Source organism: Phalangium opilio, unplaced genomic scaffold (assembly GCF_054372755.1).
Source record: "Phalangium opilio isolate 3A_F unplaced genomic scaffold, DU_Popi_V2 ptg000003l_1, whole genome shotgun sequence".
Classification (NCBI taxonomy): Eukaryota; Metazoa; Arthropoda; class Arachnida; order Opiliones; family Phalangiidae; genus Phalangium; species Phalangium opilio.
The window spans coordinates 7,225,746-7,249,533 of NW_028324145.1; the positions used below are offsets into that span (position 1 = coordinate 7,225,746).

Consider the following 23,788-nt stretch of genomic DNA (forward strand, 5'->3'; position numbering starts at 1 on the left):
CAAAAAAGAAAAAAACCTTGTGCAATTTTACAAACCTTGATTTGACCAAGTTCTATATTATTTTAGAACGATACCGGTAATTTTATATTAATTTAATTTAAATTATAATTTGACTCGGCGATTTATTATTATTATTATTTTCCTGTAAAAATAGCTCAAAATGAAAAGATAAACGCACTAAATTAATTTAATTTATTACGTTGTGTGAATTACGTGTGTGATTTTTGTTATTTGTAAACATGTAGGTCGGTTTGTTTGTTTTTTTCGTATGTAGAAAAATAAAAATAAAATGTATTTACGTTTAATATTAAAAGCAAAGAAAAAAAGAAAAACATAAAAAATTTACATAATATTGTTCGATCTCCAGTGAACTAATTAATCTTCGTAATTAGTTGAAATCAATATTAACATTAATCATAATGCCCAAGAAAAATCAAATCTTGATTCGTCAATCAAATAATAAATTAATTATATTAGAATTTAAAATAATTTATCACCCAATTAATAAATTTGCGAGATAATAACATAAATGAATGAGAGAAGGTAGGGGAAGGAAGGAAAGGGTTAATTTTAAAATTAACGCTCTTATTTTAAACAAACGATTAAAATATTTAAAATTTTACCATTTAAAGCATTTACCCTTTAAATTTTATTTGGTAAATGATGGAAAACTTCAAAATTCAATGGAGATTGTGTAGGTGACGTTTCTTATTTACTTAAGAAGGTTTTATAAACAAAATACGACAATTCTATAAACAAACGCGCGGCGGGTCTTTTACAAAGGAACATTTGACCATATAGCGCGCTTGTTTTGCTTAATGCTTAACATCAACTTAAGTTGAGACCAGTTAACGAAGGTTCAGTATACACTTTTATTTTACTGTTTATTGTGACAGTCTATGACTAAGTAATGTTAATCAGAATGCAGTAGTAGAGAGGTAGAGTTCCTTGCGAGTCAAATGATTTTGGGTTTATTTAGGCCTATTTGTTGTTTTAATCCGGAATAATTAATTTTAAAAGAAGATCCAATATCTCTAAACTAGGCTTAGGGTCATTCCTTAAATTAGGCTTAAGGTACAAGCCTTAAATTAGACTTAAGGTAGTTTTTAAATTAGGCTTAAGGTACAATCCTTAAAATTAGGCTTAAGGTACAGTCCTTAAACTAGGCTTTAGGCTTAAGGTCATTCCTAAAAATAGAGTTAAGATCTTTCATTATAAAATTAGGCTTAAGGTACTGTCCTTAAATTAGGCTTAAGGTACAATCCTTAAACTAGGGATTAAGCTTAAGGCTATTCCTTAAAATAGAGTTAAGATCGTTCATTAAATTAGGCTTAGGGTCATACCTCAAATTAAACTTAAATAAATTATTACATTTCTTCATATGGCTAAGCCTAATTTAGGTTTTAGTAGCTGAAGATTTAGGCCTAACTTTCAAGGTTTTAAAAATGACCTCGTTCTTAATAATAATAGTCTTAAATAAATATTAGGTATATTTCTTCATAAGACTAAGCCTAATTTTAGGGTTTTAGTAGCCGATGAACAAGGCCTAACTTAAAGGGTTAAAAAATAATAATTTACTTCTCAAATTAAAGATAAAGGTATTTGAACCCTGTTTTAAAAAAATTCCCTTGGAAAATGATAGATCACTTCCCACGATGGAAGGAAGGAAATTATATTCCGAGTAAAAACTGATTTCTCACTCATGGCTGGTTATTTTTATGATCAAATCAAAGATGGGTCTTTTCCCTTATGCAATTATTAAATTAATATTTTTGACCGAGACGTAGAACAGTTTGTGTGTTGCAAAGTTCTGGGTATAGGGCTTAAAATAAAAAATTCCCGCGCTGTGTATTTTGTCTTTAGAGCAGAAAACCGGGGTGGAAAAAAAAAAGAAAGAGTTCGAATTGAAGAAATTTGGGAAACTTTTCAATTTCTGTCCGTTTGGCATTCTTCGAAATGATCTAAAAAATTAAGATGTTGTTCGGCGGGAAATTCTTTCAAACATCCTGGACACTCGACCGCGTCTTTTGTAATGGAAAAAGGCGCCCCAGGGTTGGTTGTAGATCTTAGGTCAACCAGTTGAAAACTGTCTTCCTTTTCAACCATGACTGGGTGTTGTTGCGTCGTAGTCGTGTCTTTCAGAGCGTTACCCACAATGTCGTTGTTGCTTTTGCTATTGTTAGCCGTTGCGCCAGCTCCCCTCGTTAACATAATTGGCTAATTAACCAACCAATCCAAGAACAAAGGGTAGGGAGAAGAAAAGAAAAGAGATTTTGTTTAAATAATAATAATTTTGATAATTATGGTGTGAACGGGGCCAAGAATGCATAAGTTGTACTTGGAATCATCAACTATATCTCTACAGTATATATATGAAGTCGAATTTATGGGGTCGCTTTATGTGGGTAACAAAGACCTTAGATATAGAGATTCAAAGTTAGCAGTCCACCAAGTTTGAATCCATATCTAACGTCTTTGTTGTACATATACCACTGTTCCGGGTCACGTGACCATTTATTTGCCCAACCAATAACAGTTGACTAATTATAGATTAGGCACAGCTATATAAAATAGATCATTCCAGAAGGGAAGTTAACACCTCAGGGGCTTCCTGGGCCGCCTTCTCGGGTTATCTCGGTTAATTTACTAGTACACTTAATGATTCCAAGTATTACATCTATACATTCCCAAGGTTGGTCTATAAGAGACGTTCACACCAGTCAGAATTTGCAATAAATAATATTAAAAATAAAATAAAAAATAGAACGGAACTGTGAACGAAAAAGCCAATGGGAATGAATGTTCAGTTCCGCAAAAGTTAATGTAGAGTGAGTTAAATGTCTTGGCGGGAAATTTAGATAGCCGAAGGCGGGTGATGAAAGAAAGGATGAATGTAAATCACAGCGGGTTTGGTTTGGTTTAGTTGCTTTAGGGGGAGGGCGGGAAATATTACCAGGGAGGGTAGGGAAATCTTCGAGCCGGGATTTCCCGCGGAACGGAGATTGAAAAATTTCTATGGGAAGCCAGCGTAGGAGAGAGGAGTGTGTATGTATGTGTGTGTTACGAAGATTTTATTATAGCCCTTTTGGTACAATGCCACCATAGCAAAACGCCCGAGGGCGAGGCAAGCCCCGGAACAAAAAGAAAAAAGGAAATAAAAAAAAATAATCACAAAATTCCCCCATCATCAAATCTAAAATTCGAAGAAAACAACATTAAAGGGAGGATGAAATGGCCAAAAAAGATTTTTTTTAAATCGTTTATATCGACTATTCCAATAATTCCAGAAGTGAAGCAAACACCACAGGGGCAGGGAGGTCATCTTCTTGGGTTATTTCCCTCGAGCCAAGAAGCACGCTAGAGGCAGTGCGCCAGCTAGTCTAATAATGCGTGTAGTGAGTGAGCTCTAGCTCCGTCTGGCGTTGCCTCTTGGTTGGTGCGAGGGAAAATAACCCAAGAAAGGTGACCCCGACCTTGTGGGTGGTTTCTCCGCAAGGAATTAATGGAAGGTTCTATTTAAATGTTTCTTTGCTAGGCAATAATAAATCGCGTGAGGGGATGGTTCTAATTGGTCACCACGATTTTAAAATAGTTTAAAAAGAGAGCAAGGCTTAGCAAGTCAACTATTATATAAATTTTGTTATTTTATCAATATAAATCGATTATTAATTGTAGTCTGACAATTTCATTCTCCCTTTAAGATGGAACCGACGGAATTCCGAACAATTAAAAATGGTTTTTTGCGCCAGGAGACGCAATCCAAACAATAGCTACGTTTCCACTAAAGGAGTTCTTGGGAAAACGATAAATAAACAACTACTTATAAAACGTGTTACGAGCAAGATCTCAAACGGATGCATTCCATTAAAATTTCTCGATGGGAGGGGACAGTTTCTAGACTCGACAGGCAAAACCTGGGTTTTTATTTTCCGCAATAGGGCAATTTGCGAGCGTTGTTTTTAGGAAAAAAAAAAAGATTGCGATGGATTTTCTAAATGAGTGCGCAGTGAGTCGGAACATTTCTACAAGGTGCGAATACGATTTACGACGGTAATTTTGTTAATTGGAAAAGCTATTTAAGAACCAGTACACCAAAAAATAGTCAATTTTAACACAAAATAGGCCAAAATTAGACCAATTCTATGTAATATTCGGTAAAAATTGCCACTTTTGTTGAAAAGGGTATGAACAAAGCACAATTGTTAAATGTGTTAGATGTTTAGGAACCAATACACCAAAAATAGTCAATGTTGGACAGTATTTAACATAAAGTAGGCCAAAATTAGACCAATTCTATGTACTACTCGGTAAAAATCGCCATTTTTTCTTGAAAATAGTATGAACCAAGCGCAATTTTTAAATGGGTAAGCGGTTTAAGAACCAATACCAAAAACAGCCAATACTAAGGCAGTATTGAATTATGAACCAAACAAAATAGGCCAATTTTAGACCTATATTCCGAAAAAATTTGCATTTCAGTTGAAAATAAACGCGAGTTCCGAGGGACAGGTCACTCCCGTCATTAATTATTTTGCGTTAAAAATGAATTAAACCCACCAGTGGTTTGCCCCTCGGTTAATCATATACATGTATACATATAAAAACCTGGAAAATTGAAAATCAACACTAATTCACACCAAGAATGAAAATGAATCAACAAATATCTAGGAACTAAATATAAGGTTACCAAGTCCAATAAGAAGAACGCAAGATGAAGCATTGTTATTATGTGAGTAACGTTTAAGTGGGTGTAGGAGAGGTTTTGTTATTGGGAACTTAGCCAAAATGAGTGGATCCATACCCACCCACTGATTAAAAAATAAAAAACAAATCAAATCAAACCACCATAACCAACCTGATCTTCGGGTAATCCTTTAGAAGATGAATAAGGACCGAGAGGTCCGTCACAAATGAAACTGGCACGTCGTCCGTTTCTGGTAGGCGAAAAACTCTGATGACGTCTCAATGACCTCAAATGATTATGATGATGATTCGATGATGGGAACTCATTCAAAGATGGCACGAATTCACAGTCTATACTCGTGCTGGTGCAACGGCAAGTTTGTTCGATTAAACTTAATCGTTCCGCGTAGTTACGGTACTGAAAAATTAAGTAATAACCATGGTCTTAGCAACTAGCAGGGTCAAACCCAAGGCCCGGGCAAAAGGGGGTCACCAATAGTCTGGGGAATATCATAATTCCTCTGGTCCAACCAGTTTATTAATTGCTTGGACCAGTTTTTAAATTCAAGGGGTGGGGGTTACTGGTCCTCGGGATCAGTTTATTAATTGCAAATCTATAGGAGAACAAAGGCTGGGACCAGTCCGGAGACCAGTTTATTATTTTGGACATTAGGACGTTCACTGGTCATAAGACCTAGTTTAAAAAATATTCTTTTTCCCAGAATGGTCACCAATCCATACCTTTATTCTCAATTGTTCCAATTCTTCTCTTAATTTTTGGTTTTTGTTCTTTTCTTCTTCTTTTTCTGCCTTTTCGGCTTCCCAATCTTCTTTATGGCTTTTTAGTTGGTAAGCCAAGAGATCCAACTGTTCAGCGTGTAATTTCGCAAGTTTGTCCATTTCGGCAACTCGGCAAGCTTCGCGTTGTTTTAGCTCGTCCAATTCACTTTCTAATCTGTAGTTTTCTTTCACGGCGTTCTCGTAACTTTGTCTCAAAGCGGCTACCACGGCGTTGTTATCAATTAACGACGAATCACTATGCCTAATTAAGGATGGGAGTGTATTGTGTTAGGCTTAATAATTCGGGTTTTGGTTTAGGATTTAATAATGTCAAGGTTTTAGTGTAGTGGAATAGGCCTTTTCGACGTAAAAAATAGGGGTAGGCAACCCTCAGTATAGAGAGCTTTCAGTTGGAGGAGCAGCTCAGTCTCGTGACATAATTTAAGCTGCCATATTGGTGGGTTTAAAGCAGGAACGAAGCTGAGACCACCCAATATGGCTACCAGAACAGCGGTAAGACTCGGGAGGGTGTGACGTACTATTATCCCATCTGAAATCTCTCTATAGGGAAACAGCAAAAGGGACGGAGCTTCAGAAGGCTCCTCCCATTTACATCTACATGGTGGACGATTTTATAAAGTGGGAGGCTAGTGGAGGAGTTAAGATGATTTCGTAAGCTTAGGTCTGACGTTTGGTATAGAAGGGGTTTATTATATATTACTGCTACCCTATCGGGACATACAGGGGGTTGATACATTGCCATCCGTCTCTGCGCAATCTCATGATACAAAAAGACTACAGCGCAGGCGCCAAAAAGCGAGACCCACGTGTCTTCCCCTCTTAGTTACATCGAAATGGTCTATAGACAGACCCTTTTCATAAGTCAGTCGAGGGTAAAGTAAAGTCTGGTGTTTGTGACCAACTTGTTTGCTTAACGTTTGATTTGATTAATAAGAAACTAACCTAAATGTCAGGGGTTTTGGCATCTTTTTGGCAGCGGAAGTTTCCGGTTCCTCATTATTTCTGCTTCTACTTCCTCTTCTTAACATAGCTTCGACTTCCATTTGTGATTTCTCCTCTTTCAATTTTCGTATTTCACCCAACAACTTCTGAACGTAGGATTGTTGCATTTTGTTGTACTTTTGCCAACGTTTGTTGATGTCTGTCACCTAATATAAATAAACACGGTGACATATTTTTAAAAACCAAAAATACATAAACATTTCTCCCTCCCCAAAAAATACCGTTATTAATAACCTATAGAATACGTAATTAACTTGAAAATAATTAGCATAAAGTTGCTAGTTTTTAATCGGTGTAGTCATAAATCTATAAGGTATGTTTCGTTTCGTAAGTACGACACTGGTTACCGAGAGCTAGTAATGGGGTGACGTAGCACGTAGGTGAACTCATAGATTCTCGTAAAGCGACACCTGGACAGACGCGGTCAAAGACTTAAGTTTTGGCCATGGAGGAAGTAGCTCACTCGCTAGTTTTCTACAAAAACCGCTTGGTCAATTCTCGAGTAGTTTCTGAAGAGTTATTTGAAACTAACTCTCAGTAGAAGTTAATAACCTTTACCCTGGCCTGGGACATTTCTGAACACGCCCCCTTGTCTAAAACATATAATCTCCAGCCAGCTGTGGGTTTCATTCAAGAGTTTAGAAACATTTACTTGGTTAAACATTATGTCCCCTTTTGACTAACATCCCATGGTTAATGTAAAAAGTCCTACAATCCTACTTCCCATGCAGGGCAAATATGCTATTATTTCTGATTTCAGCAAAAACTTCAGCAAATAGAGGCTAGAGAAATTTCCACAACCCTGTTTCTTAACTTTAACTGCATGCGCTTCACAGGGTTGCCAGTATAATTTATCATAGCATCTCCTGCAAGTTTATAACTGAATGATAATCACTGAATCGAACAGAATTCTACAAGCTTTTCAGTCTATTGTAGATAGCGGTTGAATTGCACTCACAAACGACTGGCAACACTTGTCTGCACGCACATTATCTACACAATTAAAGCGCAATAATTGTCATACTTATAGAAAATACCTTATGAAACTTATACAGCTATAAACTTGAAACTGGAGGGAAAGGAAATTCATATTTATATTACGTAAGTTTTGAAAGATTGCGTCGGGTTTTCCCACTCAGTCATCGCTATCAAATGTACTTTAGTAAAATTCATTTAGGTACCTATATCTTATCACCGGGGGAAAAATATCGCGAGCTTTATATGATACGCTGAACAAACAATAACGGTTTTTATTTCATAAGTAATCTATCCCAAATTAAAATTAATACGAACTTCCAACCAAATTAGTTTCGCTTCTAAACGAAACGAATAAAGCTATAAACATAAAAGGAAAATCAAGAGCAGTTTGCGATCACTATTTATTTCCATGTGTAGCGTCTATTTCTAGCCGAGGGGCTATTCACTTTCCAAGTCCCTGCACCCAGATGACGGAATAGCTGTCATCAATTTAATATTGTCAAGGGTAGGGATATTAAAGATAGCGCGTAACCCCTTTAGTACAGTCAAAGGTACGTACAACGATTACGCTGAGTGGCTATCCCCTCGTTTCAAGCCCATTTTCGCTACTACTGGTACCAGGAATACATACATATACTAGGAATCATTGCGCCTCATATCTCCCATGTTAATTTCAATACGGGTTTTGTGGGCCGGGCTTGAGAACTTACTATATGTCAAGCGTCAAAATTATGACGTATTTCTAAACTATGGTTTCATTGGTTAGTAGCAACGCGAAGTCGGGTACAAGCGCTAGATTCAACGTGCAACGAGGTACATTATACGCCAGGTAAAATTCGTCACACATAATGATTAGTAATGTACACAAAATCCGCCTTGATACGTTGAAAGAAAATGGCTACTACACAATGATTCCTATTACTGCTGTATGCATTCCCGCAAGTACTAGTTTCAACTGCTCTTGATTTACACTCACAAGAGTATTTATTTTGATATAAACACTTCTACGAAAACAGGTACAAACATCAAGAGTAGATAAAACCCAGAAAATCGATTTCCAAGATTACCCTACCCATGGTTCCTTTGAGCGACTTGAAAAGACACGGCAAATTTCCCCCTCCCAATTCTTCAATTAAAATGGACAATTTATACTTAGTGATCGAATGTTTACAAAGCGGCTCAAATACTATAATATGGGTTTTTAAACGCCTACACTCTTAACTCTTTTACATTTACAAAAATATAGTTTATCATCTATACTTCCTGTCAACACTTCAAAACAGAGTGTGGCATGTTGACGCCGTCAGGGACAAGTAATATTAAACCTGACGGCAATGATTCCCAATAGTCAATATTACTACCTTGCAGGTGGGGGGATACAAATTCCCGTACATATAAAGTAGTTCTAATAGACTAGTGACGGTAGAGAGGGGAGTAGACTGTGTATCCCTCCATCTGGGCGCGCACTTATTAAAGGGGATACTTTACGCGCCCAGTAAGGGCATGACACTCAGCTAAGAGATAGAAGGGTATGACGTTTGCATACGTAGTACTGCCATAACTCTGTATGTAATAGACCTTTTCGAAGTACAAAGGATACTTTACACGCCCAATAAGGGGATGACACTCAGCTAAGAGATAGAAGGGTATGACGTTTGCATACGTAGTACTGCCATAGCTCTGTATGTAATAGATCTTTTCGAAGTACAATAAAGGGGGTAGGCAACCTTCAGCATCGGACATACAAGGGGGTTGATCCCTTGCCCTCATTGCGCGCTCTCATGATACAAATAGACTACGGCGCAGGCGCCAAATATCGAGATGAAAGGCAAAGTATTACCCCCGTATCTTTCCCCTTGGTTACATCGAAATAGTTTTCACCAAAGGTTTAGAGATAATCTCCCCACCCCCCCTCTCAGAGAGTCAAGTTAATCAAGTACTGATTCGAACTGGACTGCTATAAACTTTCCTATCAATTAAACTGTCTGGCAACTCTTTTGGGTAAAATATAAAATCCCCTTAATACATTAATTAATAAAACAAATTAATATTATTTCAAGTGTTTCTATAAGGATATTTTTTGATAACCTGATGTACAAGGTATACCCGGGAATTCCCCTTGTACAGATTGCTATTGAAAAAAATTACATGTACCGAATAAAAGCAAAAGTGAACAGCGAGAGCACACTTACATCTTTTATATCTTGACGTAACCTAATGTTCTCCTGCATGGCGGACAATTCTTTTTCCTCAATTTTATCACTGACTACTACTTTGTCATGGTTTTCCTCTCCATTTGTGGACGTGGTCGTTGTGGTGGAGGTCTGCGTTTCAACGCCTTTGACATCGGGCGCCTGGATAAGAACAAAAAGTTAAGAAGTAATTAAATCACAAGGTCCTTCCTTATACGAAACGAAATTTTCAAAAAATAATTTTTTAACTGAGATTTGCATCTAACAAGTACTTCTAATAAAGTTTTAATGAAGTAACTCATGATTTTACATCAACGTCTTTCTTAACATTGAAAAAATATTTATAATCTTTATTAGTAGGACCCTAACAACATAATTAATACCTAAGTTTATGCGTACTGTGTTTGAACCGAGGGGTCGGTCACTTCAGTCCGACTCATATCCCAGTATAGAGCCCCTCCCTCGAACACGTAACGAAAATTTTAAATGATCTTATTGGCTCACTTAAACTACGTTATGATGACGTTGCTGACGGGGACGGCGAAAAATAAGTAATTCCTTTTCACCTCTGTCGCTATGACCCGCCTCTTGTTTCATACCCCCCCCCGTCCCGTGGAAGGGGTCCGGGACTTTGACGCGCCCAAATTACTCTGTTCTCCATTCCTAGTTCTAAAATTAAATCTATCCCTGACGAAAGTAATTACGAGTAATCTGTAAAAGCCCGGCTAAAATGATTACATGTAAAGTGTAATAGGTGTACAGGAAATCTGACAGTGATTATCCCCTCGGTTTGAACACAAAGATGTTAGATATGACTTCAAACGATGGACTGGTAACAAAGAAGCCCTATATAACGTCTTTGTTGCCTAAATACCAACTAATCAATGTTCGTCTTAACCCATCAAACAGATGATACTTTGACACCCTCCATCTTGTAATGGAGTCTATTAATATTTCCCTAATGATCCCCGAGGTTTTTTATCTAATTATCCAAAGTGTAAACCAATTTTTAAACCCAAATATAGACCATAAGAGAAACGTCCTAATTTCTCTATTCACCTTCAAAAATTTAAAACACGTAATTCGAAATTAAGAAGAAAAAAATAAATACACAAACTAGGTTTATACGTAGGTAGGTTTCACAGAGATCTCTAGAGTTACAGTTAACCCTAAAAGTCAATAAACTAGGCCTAAGAAAAACCCTCGGCGTCGAGTAATTATGTGTCGAGGAAGTGTCAATAGAATTAATTATATTTCAAGCCGTTTATTGAACTTCTACTCTAGCTGTCATCAATGATAATTAAATCTGATGAAAATTAATTGACAAGTCATTCATACACGCCCGAAATATCATTGGGAGTTAAAAAGATATTTCCTTGTTTGAATGAATATGCGCATAATTAAGTTATCGTTGATCATAATTAAGTTATGGCTGAGCATAAACTTCCTCTTTTAAAAAGGAAAAAAACTAAATGTTAAACTTTCAATTTCGGTATAGGTATTTTCTAGTATCTTTTAAAAATGTATTCAAGATTTATTTTTCAAGGAGAAAAATCGTTTGTATAAATTTGCAAGGTCGTTTGGTTCTTTTTTGTGGTGTCGTTTTGTTATACTGTGTATAATGTAATTGGGGAAACCACGAAATTACTTTTTAAGGAATAGTGACACAAATTGGGGAAGGTTTTTAGCTCGTGAAGTTTTGTATAATTTATGGTTTTGAGCACGTGAAGTTTTGTGTAACGTGAAAGGTTCAGAGCACGTGAAGTTTTGTAAATTCTGAAGGGTTTTGAGCACGAAGTTTTGTAAAATCAACAGTTTTGAGCACGACCTTTAGTAAAATCTACAGTTTTGAACATGACGTTTAGTAAAATCTACATTTTTGACCGAGTGAATTATAGACACGCGCGAGTTTGTTGAAATAAAGTGAAGGGTTTCTTACACGTGAAGTTTGAAATAAAATGAAGCGCTTCTTGAATCTGAAGTTTGAAACAAAATGGTTTTCTTGCAAAATCAAGGGTTTTTTTGTGCATGTCAAAGACCTTTAATTCCACTTAATTAAACCCCACATTAATAAAATGCATAATTCTCCAACCTCCACTAATTAGTTTGTTTTCCCATATACAAATTAAAGAGTCAATTAGCAATTAAAGGGGGGTTTGTCTCTTTGCTAATTAAGGAAAGTACAGCTTTGAAACCCTAATGAAATAAAACACACTAGACCAGTAGGTAATTAGAGGGTATTTAGATTCTTGCCCCTTAAGCTTAATTTAGGATAATTGTAAAATTATGTCAAAAATTCAAGGTCAAATTTTTGAAAACCAAATCACGTTGACCGTATTTTAATCGGAATAAAGAAGAAAAAAAAAGATACTAGGGAAAAATTCCTAAATTTTACGTCATCTTGCGTCACCTTATCATTGGACGCGATTTTTTGCGCGAGTACCTTAACCAAAAAAAACTAGTTTACCTTTAAAACCGTCAAGAATTGGGAACATCCTTGTAAAATTTCAACCATTGTAAAAGAAAAAGAGAAAGATAAAAACTATTTATTAAAAACCCACGTGTCTAGAGCTACAGAGCTCACCCGTTTTAATTTTTTTAGGTCAAACCGTTATAAACGAAAGCATAAATAATATAACGATACGAAGTAATTGCTGAGACAACCAACGACAGAGTAATAATTAACGTAATGTAGTTTGCAGGTATTTCCCGCCAAGAGTTATAATTAACCATAGATGGTGTGCTGACAAGTGTTGCCAGCGAGAAGCAATTCAACAGACTGAACTAATCTTGTAGAATTATGTTTGATTCAGTAATCATTCAGTTAAAAACCTGCAAATTACTGAAGCGTATAGAGTAATGGCACCTACTTGCCTTTGACTGTATTAAGCTCTATGGGTAGTTAAAATGGAGTGCCACTACTATATGGGATTAAAGTTAAGAAACGGGGTTGCGGAAATTTCTCTAGCCCCCTTTAGCGGATACTATTTATGAGCTCTTTTGGGTTTTGAACACTAATTGTCCAATCAATTAATTTTATACACATGGCCATGAAAAAGGCTACGTATTGCATTAGTCTGGTTAACCTAAGAGATGGAGTGTGGACAAGGGTTGCCAGGCGCATTTATGAACTCGTGCAATTCAAATTGCTATCAACAACAGACTGAAATCATGAAAAGCTTGTAGAATTATGTTCGATTCTTTTATCAATCATTCAGTTCCAAACCTGCATGCAGGAGATACTCTAATAAATAATGCTAACAACCCTCTGAAGCGCCGTTAAAGTTCTTTTAGTACTAACAAATTGACGATGGGATACTAAAGGCCTTTTCATACTATACAACATTTGACTCAACTAGATGGGTCAAAGTTAGTAAATATTGATCAGTGATCAATTTTTAATTAGGTAATTCAACTTATATTCAACTTCTGTTCTTTTCACACTAGTTTCCTAACCAGGCCTTTACAAAAAGCAACGCGAATCAAAACCCCAATTATATTACAACATAATTAAACTCAAACCGGGAAAAATTTCTTTCTTTCATACTTATATAAAAAAGTCACTTCTGTCGAAAGAAAATTAAATAGAAAGAAAACTCACTCCTCCTTCATTTATGCAGGTACACATATCATCACTACGTAGAATAATTTTCCAACTGGGTTTTTTGGAAGCCATTTTTTTCTTCTCATCAACCGCGAGATTCTCCAAAATTAAAATAAACTATTAACTCTTAGTGGCCAAAATTAAGTCGTTAGTAAAGTATAGAGGCGTTCCAAAACTCGAAGAAAAGGGGATTTTTCTTATCCTAATTGTCTTAAACTTTGCAAATGGTCTTTTCAAATAAACTTATTAATAAACGGTACAGATAATTAAATACTAAACATTAAACAATAACGTCTTTTAGCCATGGAGGTTGGGCGCAAACTGCAAACAAAACGTGGTTTTATACTAAAAGTTATAGTTAAGAATAAATGTAAAACTATCACTGGAGCTGAACTAAAAGCTAAAAATGAAATTAGTTTGATAAGATACAACCAAGAAGTGATATCTAGTTTATTAGGGAGAAGGTTTAAGATGCCTAAGTATTCGCGCGCCATAGTCCCAGTCCCCCTTTCAAAATACAAGGGGGGACGTAAAAAGAGGCCGGGCTATTTCGCCTCTCCTCAGTCGGAAAATACGTCATTTTCGTCATTCGCGTCGCGCTGACGTGAGATTTCAAGAACCAATGAGATGCTGGTTGTAATTTAGAGGCGGGGATTAACTCCGGACCTACGTTTGGACTGGAGATAAAGCTGGAAATGTGGCAAATTTATTCCTTCTCCCTAATAAACTCGATATCACTTCTTGATACAACAACGCCAAGGAATTTCAAGAAATGGGTGGAAAATTCGAAACTCGAAAGAAAAAAAAAATAACAAACTGGAGTGCGAGGATTTTTGGGTTATTTTCAGCCTAAGCACTGGCCTAAGATAGCTGATTTGACTGTGTCACTCACAATGTCTATTTCAGATAGGTTTTTAACTTTTAGTTGGGTTTTCGAGAGCGAATAGGGTTTTTTCCTTCTTTTCTTGAAGGAGAGCTATTCTGGGAATAAATTAGACTAAATTTTCTTTGAAACAAACTTATGGTTATTTTTAAGCCTCGAAAAAGTTAAGGGTGGTTAAAATATTGGTATAGATTAAGGAAGTTTAAGTGTTAATTATTAAGAGTAAGGTTATAAGTGCAAGGAAAAGGGAAAAAAAGTGTCTTTCACACTTGTTCATAAAAATTCCATGGGAGCTATGAGGGGAAGAGACAGCTTCAATGTAAGTCCGATTTAATCACGGTTAAGTTGATTTTAATTAAATCTTGTGTAGAGTGTTTATAGTTTCGATTCAAAACTGTGTGGATTCATGTTAGATCCCGAGTAAATAAAATGTTTAAATATATATGGTGCTTGCTAAAGGTGCTAGTACTGTTTTCATAACTTTAAATGCTCTTGTCAGGGTTGCCAGAAATTTGTTATTAGAGCATCTCCTGCAGGTTTGGAACTGAATCGAACATATTGCTACAAGCTTTTCAATTTGTTGCAGAAATAGCAACCGAATTGCACTCGCAAAAACGACTGGGCAACACTTGTCCTCACAGGACACTATCCATTATTTTGATTAACTCTTGTTCAGATTCAAGAAATCACGACTGAATATTTATAATAATAATCTAGGCATTTTCTACGAAGGGATTTCCACACTAAGCCTGTGGCTTGTTTAAAGGTGGGTCCCTTTACAATGCATAGAGGAGTGGTGGCTAGCCCCTATGCCACAGCTAACCTACAGCACCCTATACTAACTATTACCGTTAACCTCTGTTAACCAAAAAGGAGAAACCGGGTTCCCAGATTTTCATCCGGTGCCACAATCCGGGATCGAACCCGGGATCCTCATACTACGAGGCGAAAACGCTAACCGCTACGCCACCCCACTATTTAAATAATGATTACTCTGAATTAACAAAATCTTTGTTTATAACTACCAAAAACTTATAACCCAACCTTATAAATAAAAACCTGATGGTATTATCAATTACCCTACATTATAAATCGTATACAAATCATATTAAAAACATCAACAACAAAATATAGGACAGTTTCAGCTAAACAATTAAAACAGGATATCATTCTCTACCACAACATAAACAGTTAGTTAGTTCAACATATCAAGCAACCATCCGCAAATCAGTTTATAAAAATTTACTGAATAAATAATAAAAAAAAAAGATTTATAGCCAGGTTGAAATCCTCCGCGTTTGACAGAGCGATACATCCGCGATTAGTAGTAATACATACGATATATAACGCGTATTTTAGGTCACCGCGGGTCGTAAATATTAATAAATAAAAAAAGAAGAGACAGTAATGACACCTTTCTACCTTTAACAGCGTAAAACCTAATACCGAATTAACGTGGGATGCCTTTTATACAATCTACATACATTCAAATCTGGGAAAACCCCTTCTCTCTTTTTCAAGTTTAAATGACTAGCGGATTTATTTGTAAATTTGTGAGCACATTTTTATTTAAAAAAATACTTAAACGTAAAAATGTATATGCATAATCATTGACCCGAATTAGCAACAAAAAGGAAGAAAAAACCCCCGTTCACGTGTGGGGCTATTGCCGCTATTATTAAGGTCATAAAGGGTGGAAAATTTATCATATAACTAACTATAATAATGGGAAAAATTATAGTATTTATTTAATGTCTTCTAGTGAAAATCCATCATTTATGATGCTTAGGTACAGGGTGTTGCCAAGGATTTAATTTTAGACGTAGGAATGGAGAACAGAGTAATCTGGGCGCGCGTCAAAGTCCCGGACCCCCTTCCCCGGGACTGAGGGGGTATGAAAGAAGAGGCGGGTCATAGCGACGGAGGTAAAAAGGAATTACGTATTTTTCGCCGTCCCCGTCAGCAACGTCATCAAAACGTAGTTTAAGTGTGCCAACAAGATAATTTAAACTGTTCATTACGTGCTGGAGGGAGGGGCTCTATACTGGGGCGGCTATGAGTCGGACTGAAGTAAATACTAACCGTTCTCCATTCCTGCTTCTAAAATTAAATTTATCCCTGCTTAAATTTAAGTAAGAAGGTGAAATTTTAATAAGGAACTGTACAAACAATGCTTACTTAATAATAAAACACTCCAAAAGGTGTCCCTTCATAGAAATTACATTTTTGACTTTAAAATTCGCCCACAGAACGCAATGTACTTCGGCCCTACCACCTTTCTTTTTGGAACACCCTGTAGATAGAATTACAAAACGGGCTTGGCCTGGGGAAAAACAAGCATTGCCGGAACTCGTAGCAAAGATCGGGGACTTTCCCGGTGGATGAGTAAGCCAGCTCATCTATTAGCTATATTTATTTTTTTTTTTTTTTAAAGATTTTCGGTAAACAATGCAACAAACTTAACAAGCACTTTTAAAAGAAAATGGAAATTCCAAGTTAGAAAGAAAGAAAGAACCAAGCATTATTTGGTTGATTTTAATCAAGTAAAAGGGGAAAATACGTATCATTAATTAAGATAAAAGACATAATTTTGCATCTAATTAGGCTTAGCATTTTTATAAAATAATATAATAATCTAAGCTTTGTCTATGAAGGCATGTCCACACTAAGAGTGTGGCTTCACAGTTGGGTCAATGCATAGAGGGGTGGTAGTGGTTAGCCCCATGTCACAGATAACCTAACCTACAGCGCCCTATATTAACTATTACCCTTGACCACAGCAAGTTTTGATGAAAAAGGAGAAATTGGGTAATACCGAGGTGGAAAACTTCCTAAACCAGTGGGGCAAGAACTTGCAAACTCTATGCAGAAGGGTTTCATTTGTTCGCAGGCTTTTGTACGTGGTGTCAGGGTCCGGAATCGAACCGGGGACCCTCTTACTGACAGGCGAAAGCGATAACCGCTACGCCACTCCACATATTTGCTAATAGTGTGAATTTAAATTTACACTGTCTTAACTATATAGCCTCTTGAATCATTAATTTGCAATTTCCTCAATTTGGAATTTCTTTAGCTAAACACAAATTACGACACTGGAGTTATTTTTCCAGTCATCTTAACTATAGTTAGATTAGACGAAGTAAATGTCGAAATCAGGAAAATTTTTAAAAAGAATTATGATTAATAAAGGCATTAGACATATCTATACTAATTTTGCCTTGTAGCCCAACCTGCGATTAAATTGCATCGATAGTGTCATGGAACTGAAATAAATGTCAGTACGTCACGCTTTTATCTCATTAATTGCATTTTTTGCGTTGATTTTATTGTTTACGTGGCATTCCGAGTGAAATAACCGATAGATAAAAATCTGACTAAACGATAAAAACCTGGGTGAAACGACAAAAATATGATAAGGAATTGGAAATGACACTTTAATAATTTCATTGCATCATATTTTCAATTTTGATCCACTTTACTTCCTGTTTTTACTAACTTTTCTTGCATTTTAAACCAAATTTGTGAAACATTAGGTTGCAATTTAAACCATTTTGTGACAATTTAACTAGCTGCAACAAAGTTCTACTAACTAGTGGCAATTTCAACCAAGGTCTCTTCCGGGGTGGTCAAATATCATACTCTATTTTACTCCCAACGTTTCAAAAGTGCTTGTAACTTTTATTGCAATTTATACCCTTTAGTGACAATTGAACCAGTTGCAACTAACTAGTGGCTATTTTAGCCATGGCCTCTCTTCCGGGGTGGTCAAATACCAGACTTTTCTACCCCCAACGTATGAAAAGTTTATGTAACTTCTGTTGCAACTTAAACCGTTCTGTGACAATTTAACTAGCTGCAACTAAGTGCTAACTAGCGGCAATTTTAGCTAAGGTCTTTTCCGGGGTACTCAAATACCAGACTCCCAACGTTTGCAAAGTTTATGTAACTTTTATTGCAATTTTAACCCTATTGCGACAATTTAACCAGTTGCAACAGAGTCCTAAGTGGCAATTTTAGCCAAAGTCTATTTCCGGTTTTTGTGACTGTTTCCATTGTCCCACGGGAAAGTACAATCAACCGTTCAGAACTAATATCCCGTATAACTTTTATTATTCCCTTTAAAAAGGGTGTGTGGGGAAAAACGGTTGATAACATTTCAAATATAAAACGTTATCACGGTTGACGTAAATCTTAATAATATTCCATTTCAAACTAGGGTGGCAAGGTATGAATGGCGTAACCAGGTATAGATAGTTTCACGCAAAAGTCAAAAGTCATTGGCTAGAAATTTAGGGGTAGGGATTCTATTCAGACTTAATTAAAGGAAAGGAAAAGTTCAGGTAACATAACATTATACCTTAAAAGAACGAGCCTTTTTCTAAATATAAAAGTAAAAATATTAAAAAAAGAAAGAAATAATCTCTTATTATAATATGATAATTAGCATTTAATTAGTCTTAAAAATAATCAAGGACAACTGCGCCATCCGATATTGCTTTAGTGGAGTCTGCTAAATCGAACCACTTACGCCTACGCGATTGGTTGAATTATCAAAGGCTGAGAGAAGTAAGGGTAAGAGGTAAGGGCTAGCAGTCGACATTAAAGGAACCACCGCGAAGTAATCCTCGTTTAGTGGCCTCTGCTAGCCTGAACCTCTTACCCCCACGGGATTGGTTGAATTATCACAGGTGGTTGAATTCTTACAGGCTGAGAGAGGTAAGGGTTAAGAGGTTCGGGATAGCAGACGCCACTAAAGGAATGGCTACGAAGTAGTCCTCGTTTAGTGGCGTCTGCTAGCCTGAACCTCTTACCTCTACGCGATTGGTTGAATTCTCACAGGCTGAGAGAAGTAAGTGTTAGAGGTTTGATTTAGCAGTCGCCACTAAAGGAATGGCCGCGAAGTAGTCCTCGTTTAGTGGCATCTGCTAGCCTGAACCCCTTCAAACTACGGGATTGGTTGAATTATCACAGGCTGAGAGAGGTTAGCTTTAGAGGTTCGATTTAGCAGACGCCACTAAACCAATGGCGGATGGCGTAGTAGTCCTTGATTATCATCATTTATTATTTTTCCTTTTATACTTTGAAAAAGTCCGTTGTTTCAAGGTATCTTGTTATGTTACCTGTACTATTCCTTTAACTAACCCTATCTCGGTTAATAGGCGAGATATTATTACTACTTATCGCAAAACTTTAAAAACGATATGTATACGAAGGTATTTTCGTTACAATAAATCCACCCACCCCCAACTGTTAATTGGTATTTTCTTTTTATTGGGGGAAGTCGTGTCAAGGACATGAGCATCCATCAGAGAAACAAATTTACGTCCAAATTTTTAAAGATTAAAAAATTAAAAGAAGAAAAAGAAATATATAAAGTTGAAACCTCGAGGACTGCGAAAGATACAAAAAGGGTGAATTCCCCAAGAAGTTAACTTTTGTAAATATCCTAAGAACTTATTCGCACTTAGTTTGGTAACGATGACAAAGGTATAAACTGATCCAGCGTCTTTTCAGAGGAGAATTCTTTCCAGATTAGATTATAGAGCTATTTCAGAGGGGGTAATGGCTACGTCACCAATGCTATTATCCCATAGAGAAAACCCTCATAAAATGGCCACCCTACACTCAAAGGCAGGCCCAATTTTCGTAGCAGACGAAATTTTTCCCCCACTGAAATAGCTCTATAGTTTAAACTTGGGTTTGAGAATTGAGATAGAAAAAGAGAAATGGATGAGATGACATCTTATCTTGAAGTTAAAACATCTTAAAAGGTTTTTTGCGACTGTCCCATCATCATTTTGATAGTATATCGTGCATCATAAATTTATAAGATATGTTCCATAAGTTTGTCACTGGTTACAAACTGGAGCTTGTCATGAAGTGACGTAAGTCATAGATTCGAGATTGTAAAGCGACGCCTGGTGAGACGCTGTCAAAGGCTTAGTGCAGACTAAATAGGAAGATGGACCATGCAAAATTAACCGAGTGTAGTACTTCAATTCTCGCTTGTCGTTCTCGAACTAGCCCCCAGTAAGTCTCCAGGATGACGAAGTACAGGTAGTGTCATACTTATGGAACATATCACTTATAAACTTATGCGCGCACTAAAGGGGCTGGAGAAATTTCCTCCCGCCGTTTCTTAACTGTAACATTGGTGCTACCGTTTCCCTAGAAATTCCCGATACATTTATATTTTTATTGGTAAGCAAGCGCTGATAAATTTCCATAACGATATCTATCTGGGATTTGCCAAAACGTATCTATAGGTTTTTCCAACACCCATTTCCCTTTTTGCAAAATACTAACTTAATCACCAGTTTGTATCTATAACCTTTTCTTAATTAATTCTTTTATGACGAACGGGACAATAGTCGCTTTTAGTTGTAGCAAGAGAAAATTAACTAGGAGTAAGGAACTCCCGACTGTGAAATGAAACCTCCGCTTCTAGACATCGACAAACACCCCCTCCCCCACCACCACCACATAATAGACAATTTCATTTAACTAAGTGGGAGAGACACGCGGCAAACCTTTGCCTTCCATCTCGCTTTTAGCGCCTGCGCTGAAGGGGTGATACACGTGAACAATTTCGTTTAAATCGCATTTTACGAACGGTGGTGCATGATCAAACGTGATCTCGCTAAAACGGAGTTCAAAAGGTCATCCACCTGGATGATATAACCGCGGGTATTTCAGCAACGTTGTTGAAAACCTTACTGACTTTTCCAGGGTTTCCCTGTCCTTTCACTCCTGTGGTAACCCGGTTGATTGACCCGATACTGAGGGTTACTAACCCCCCCCCCGTTTTTGTACCATCGAAATGGTCTATTTCAGGTCGAGACAGGTGTCGTTTCATGGGTGGTCGATGTACAGTCATCATGCCAATAATATAAATTCCCGCTCAATACAGTCAATCCGCGAAATACAACAAATGGCGCGAAAGTAGGTGGGTGGTCGGTCCCACACTCCCGGTTCAGGGCTTCAGGCATAGAGAGAGAGAGAAACCCAACGCAACGCGACTCAGAAGAAGGAGCACAAAGCTCCTTACTCCTAGGTTGATTCACTCACGATTGTTAAAAAATAGGGGCCAAGATCATACGATCGTACGACTGTCTAAAAATCTCGAGGCTCGTGAGAACCTTCCCTAGAACCATACCGGTATAGAGAAAGAATTTCCATTTCTTTTACCTGGAAATTTCAAATTACCTACAGGCAGTGCTCACTGCTACAAGGTAAAACCGGGCTTTACCCGGCGTGCCACAAAAAGAAAAAAAACCATCATGACAGAATGGAGGCTTTTACAAAAGAATCAAAAAGAGATTCAAGAAAATAATAAAAAGAAGAAACCAAAAACGCCAAGTTTGAAGATTACATGTATTCTCCGACGGGCAATTTTTGATTCTTTAATTTCCTTTTTTTTATTTTTCGCGACGACCGTGAAATCCCTATAATTTTTATTTTAAACACACGTCAATATCTTCCTTATAATTAAGTTTAACAAATTTTTCTTTCAAATTACCGTGACCTTTTTCTATAATTAATTATGGACTGTTTATTTAGACGGGCCCGGGTTTTTACCATCACGGTCCAAGTTTTGATTGGCAGACCGATAATTATTGCGTTAAAATTGTTGACGTATTTCGATTTAGAAAAAATATTGTGACGGCGCATTAAAGCTTAATTAGAACCAGTTAAACATGGAGTGGATTCAAAATATCGGTTATTTTTGGGACAAACGTCGATTGACTCAGAATACTTCTTGGGAGAAACGAGGATCCGATTGCCATTGGTAATTTTTCGGGACAAACGCGGATGATTACCTTTGATAATTTCTAGGGACAAACGCGGAGGATTACCTTTAGTAAATTCTTGGGACTAACGCATAGGACTACCTTTGATAATTTCTAGGGACTAACGCATAGGACTACCTTTGATAATTTCTAGGGACAAACGCGGAGGATTACCTTTAGTAAATTCTTGGGACTAACGCATAGGACTACCTTAGGTTATATCTTGGGACAAACGCGGAGGATTACCTTTAGTAAATTCTTGGGACTAACGCGTATTACCTTTGGTAATATCTTGGGGCAAACGCCGATTACCTTTGGTAATACCTTGGTGCAAACGCCGATTATCTTTGGTAATATCTTGGGACAAACGCGGAGGATTACCTTTAGTAATATCTTGGGACAAACGCGGAGGATTACCTTTAGTAATATCTTGGGACAAACGCGGAGGATTACCTTTAGTAGTATCTTGGGACAAACGCGGAGGATTACCTTAGGTAATATCTTGAGACAAACGCGGTTGATTACCTTTGGTAATTTCTTGGGACAAAAGCGGATCACCTTTTGATAATTTCTTGCAACAAACGCGGTTGATTACCTTTAGTAATTTCTTGGGACGAACTAAGTTTGGATTGAGTATAATGGAACAAACCTTATTTATATAATCGGTTCAACATATTCCATTGTTCAAAAGAACAAACGTAACTTCACAATGACTAAGTAAAGGGTCAAACGCTTAAGAAACAGTAAAATTATCTTACTCGCAACTTCTCCTCTCCCTTCTTTTGCAATCGCACGGCTAAAAGTTGGCATTTTTCAGCGGCAATTTTTAAATCATTGGTCAAATCCAGAGTATCTTCGTACTTGCTATCGGGGACCACCATATTAGTACCGACACAACCGCTAGTCCGAGTTTTCTTATTACCGGTGGTGGACAAGACGTCCAAATTATTATCCGATAACGCGGGAATTGGATGAGGAGACATCTCTTCCAAGCCTAATTCACCCAGCATTTGGTACAGTTTTCAAAAAAGTTTCCTTATTTAAAAAAAATTACTGGAATCTAAATTCACCTCCGTCGGTCACGGTGAAGCGATATTTGGAGGGGGGAATGTAAAAAAGGCCGGGTTATTTACCTAAATAAAGTCACTCTATTACGAGACAACCGAGAACTAGTTACGTTATTACCAGAATATTTCATACGAAGGAAAAAAAAAAACACTTTATAATCAAAATTGCTAAATCATAAAAATGACTCGCGCACGCTTGGTAATGTCGGAATTCATCAAGAGGATGATGTGATGTCGAAACGGAGAGTCACTGAATATTATTTTTATTTATATAATCTATAACGTAATCTCGACTTTTATTCAACGTGTATGAATCTAATAACGTAATATAAATTTTATTTTTTTTTTCAAACTTCGGTCACTCTACTAGAGCGGGCCGAAAAACCGAACTAAAGCCAGTTCTTAACTACTACTTTGAAAGTTTCTCTGTCGAAACGAAACGTCTATGGTAATGGTATTCGAGTACTATTCGTAAGTCGGCGTAAACGCAAAAGTTGATTTCTTTCCCCCAAAGTAGTATATCCCCCCTCCCCTATCCCGAGTTGGGTAAAGTTTTACTTTGGGAAGGATGATGATGATGATTACACACGTGACACTACCGGTTTCGAAAAGATAGACACGCTCTGCTGTTATAAACAAAACCACGTGTTTTCCCTCACCCAATCATACGGGAGTGGTGGAATTTATATTACGATTACGATACGAGGTTTGGTTGGGAATTTACGAAAGCAAAGAAAATTAAGCGGCTGGAGAGTGGAGAATTAATTCGCAGGCGTGTTTCAAAGACA

General features: G+C 37.0%; 1 protein-coding gene and 1 long non-coding RNA gene across 3 annotated transcripts; one reads left to right on the forward strand and one right to left on the reverse strand.

Moving 5' to 3' along the window:
- Window positions 1–285: 285 nt before the first annotated feature.
- Window positions 286–23,393, reverse strand: LOC149717443 (uncharacterized). 2 transcript variants are annotated; one of them, XM_089838858.1, is made up of 6 exons: window positions 22,692–23,393; window positions 9,657–9,818; window positions 6,427–6,632; window positions 5,425–5,725; window positions 4,856–5,101; window positions 286–2,217 (listed from the first exon to the last, which is right to left on the reverse strand). In XM_089838858.1, the coding sequence occupies exons 1-6, from the start codon at window positions 22,941–22,943 to the stop codon at window positions 1,927–1,929; spliced, it is 1,458 nt and encodes a 485-aa protein (XP_089694984.1). In that variant the 5' UTR covers window positions 22,944–23,393; the 3' UTR covers window positions 286–1,926. The 2 variants fall into 2 exon arrangements, with proteins under 2 accessions (XP_089694984.1, XP_089694985.1); XM_089838859.1 differs by lacking the exon at window positions 22,692–23,393 and adding an exon at window positions 13,258–13,590.
- Window positions 14,172–16,361, forward strand: LOC149717444 (uncharacterized). The gene is made up of 2 exons (XR_016365591.1): window positions 14,172–14,563; window positions 14,643–16,361. It is a non-coding gene; the product is annotated as an uncharacterized LOC149717444 (long non-coding RNA).
- Window positions 23,394–23,788: the final 395 nt, after the last annotated feature.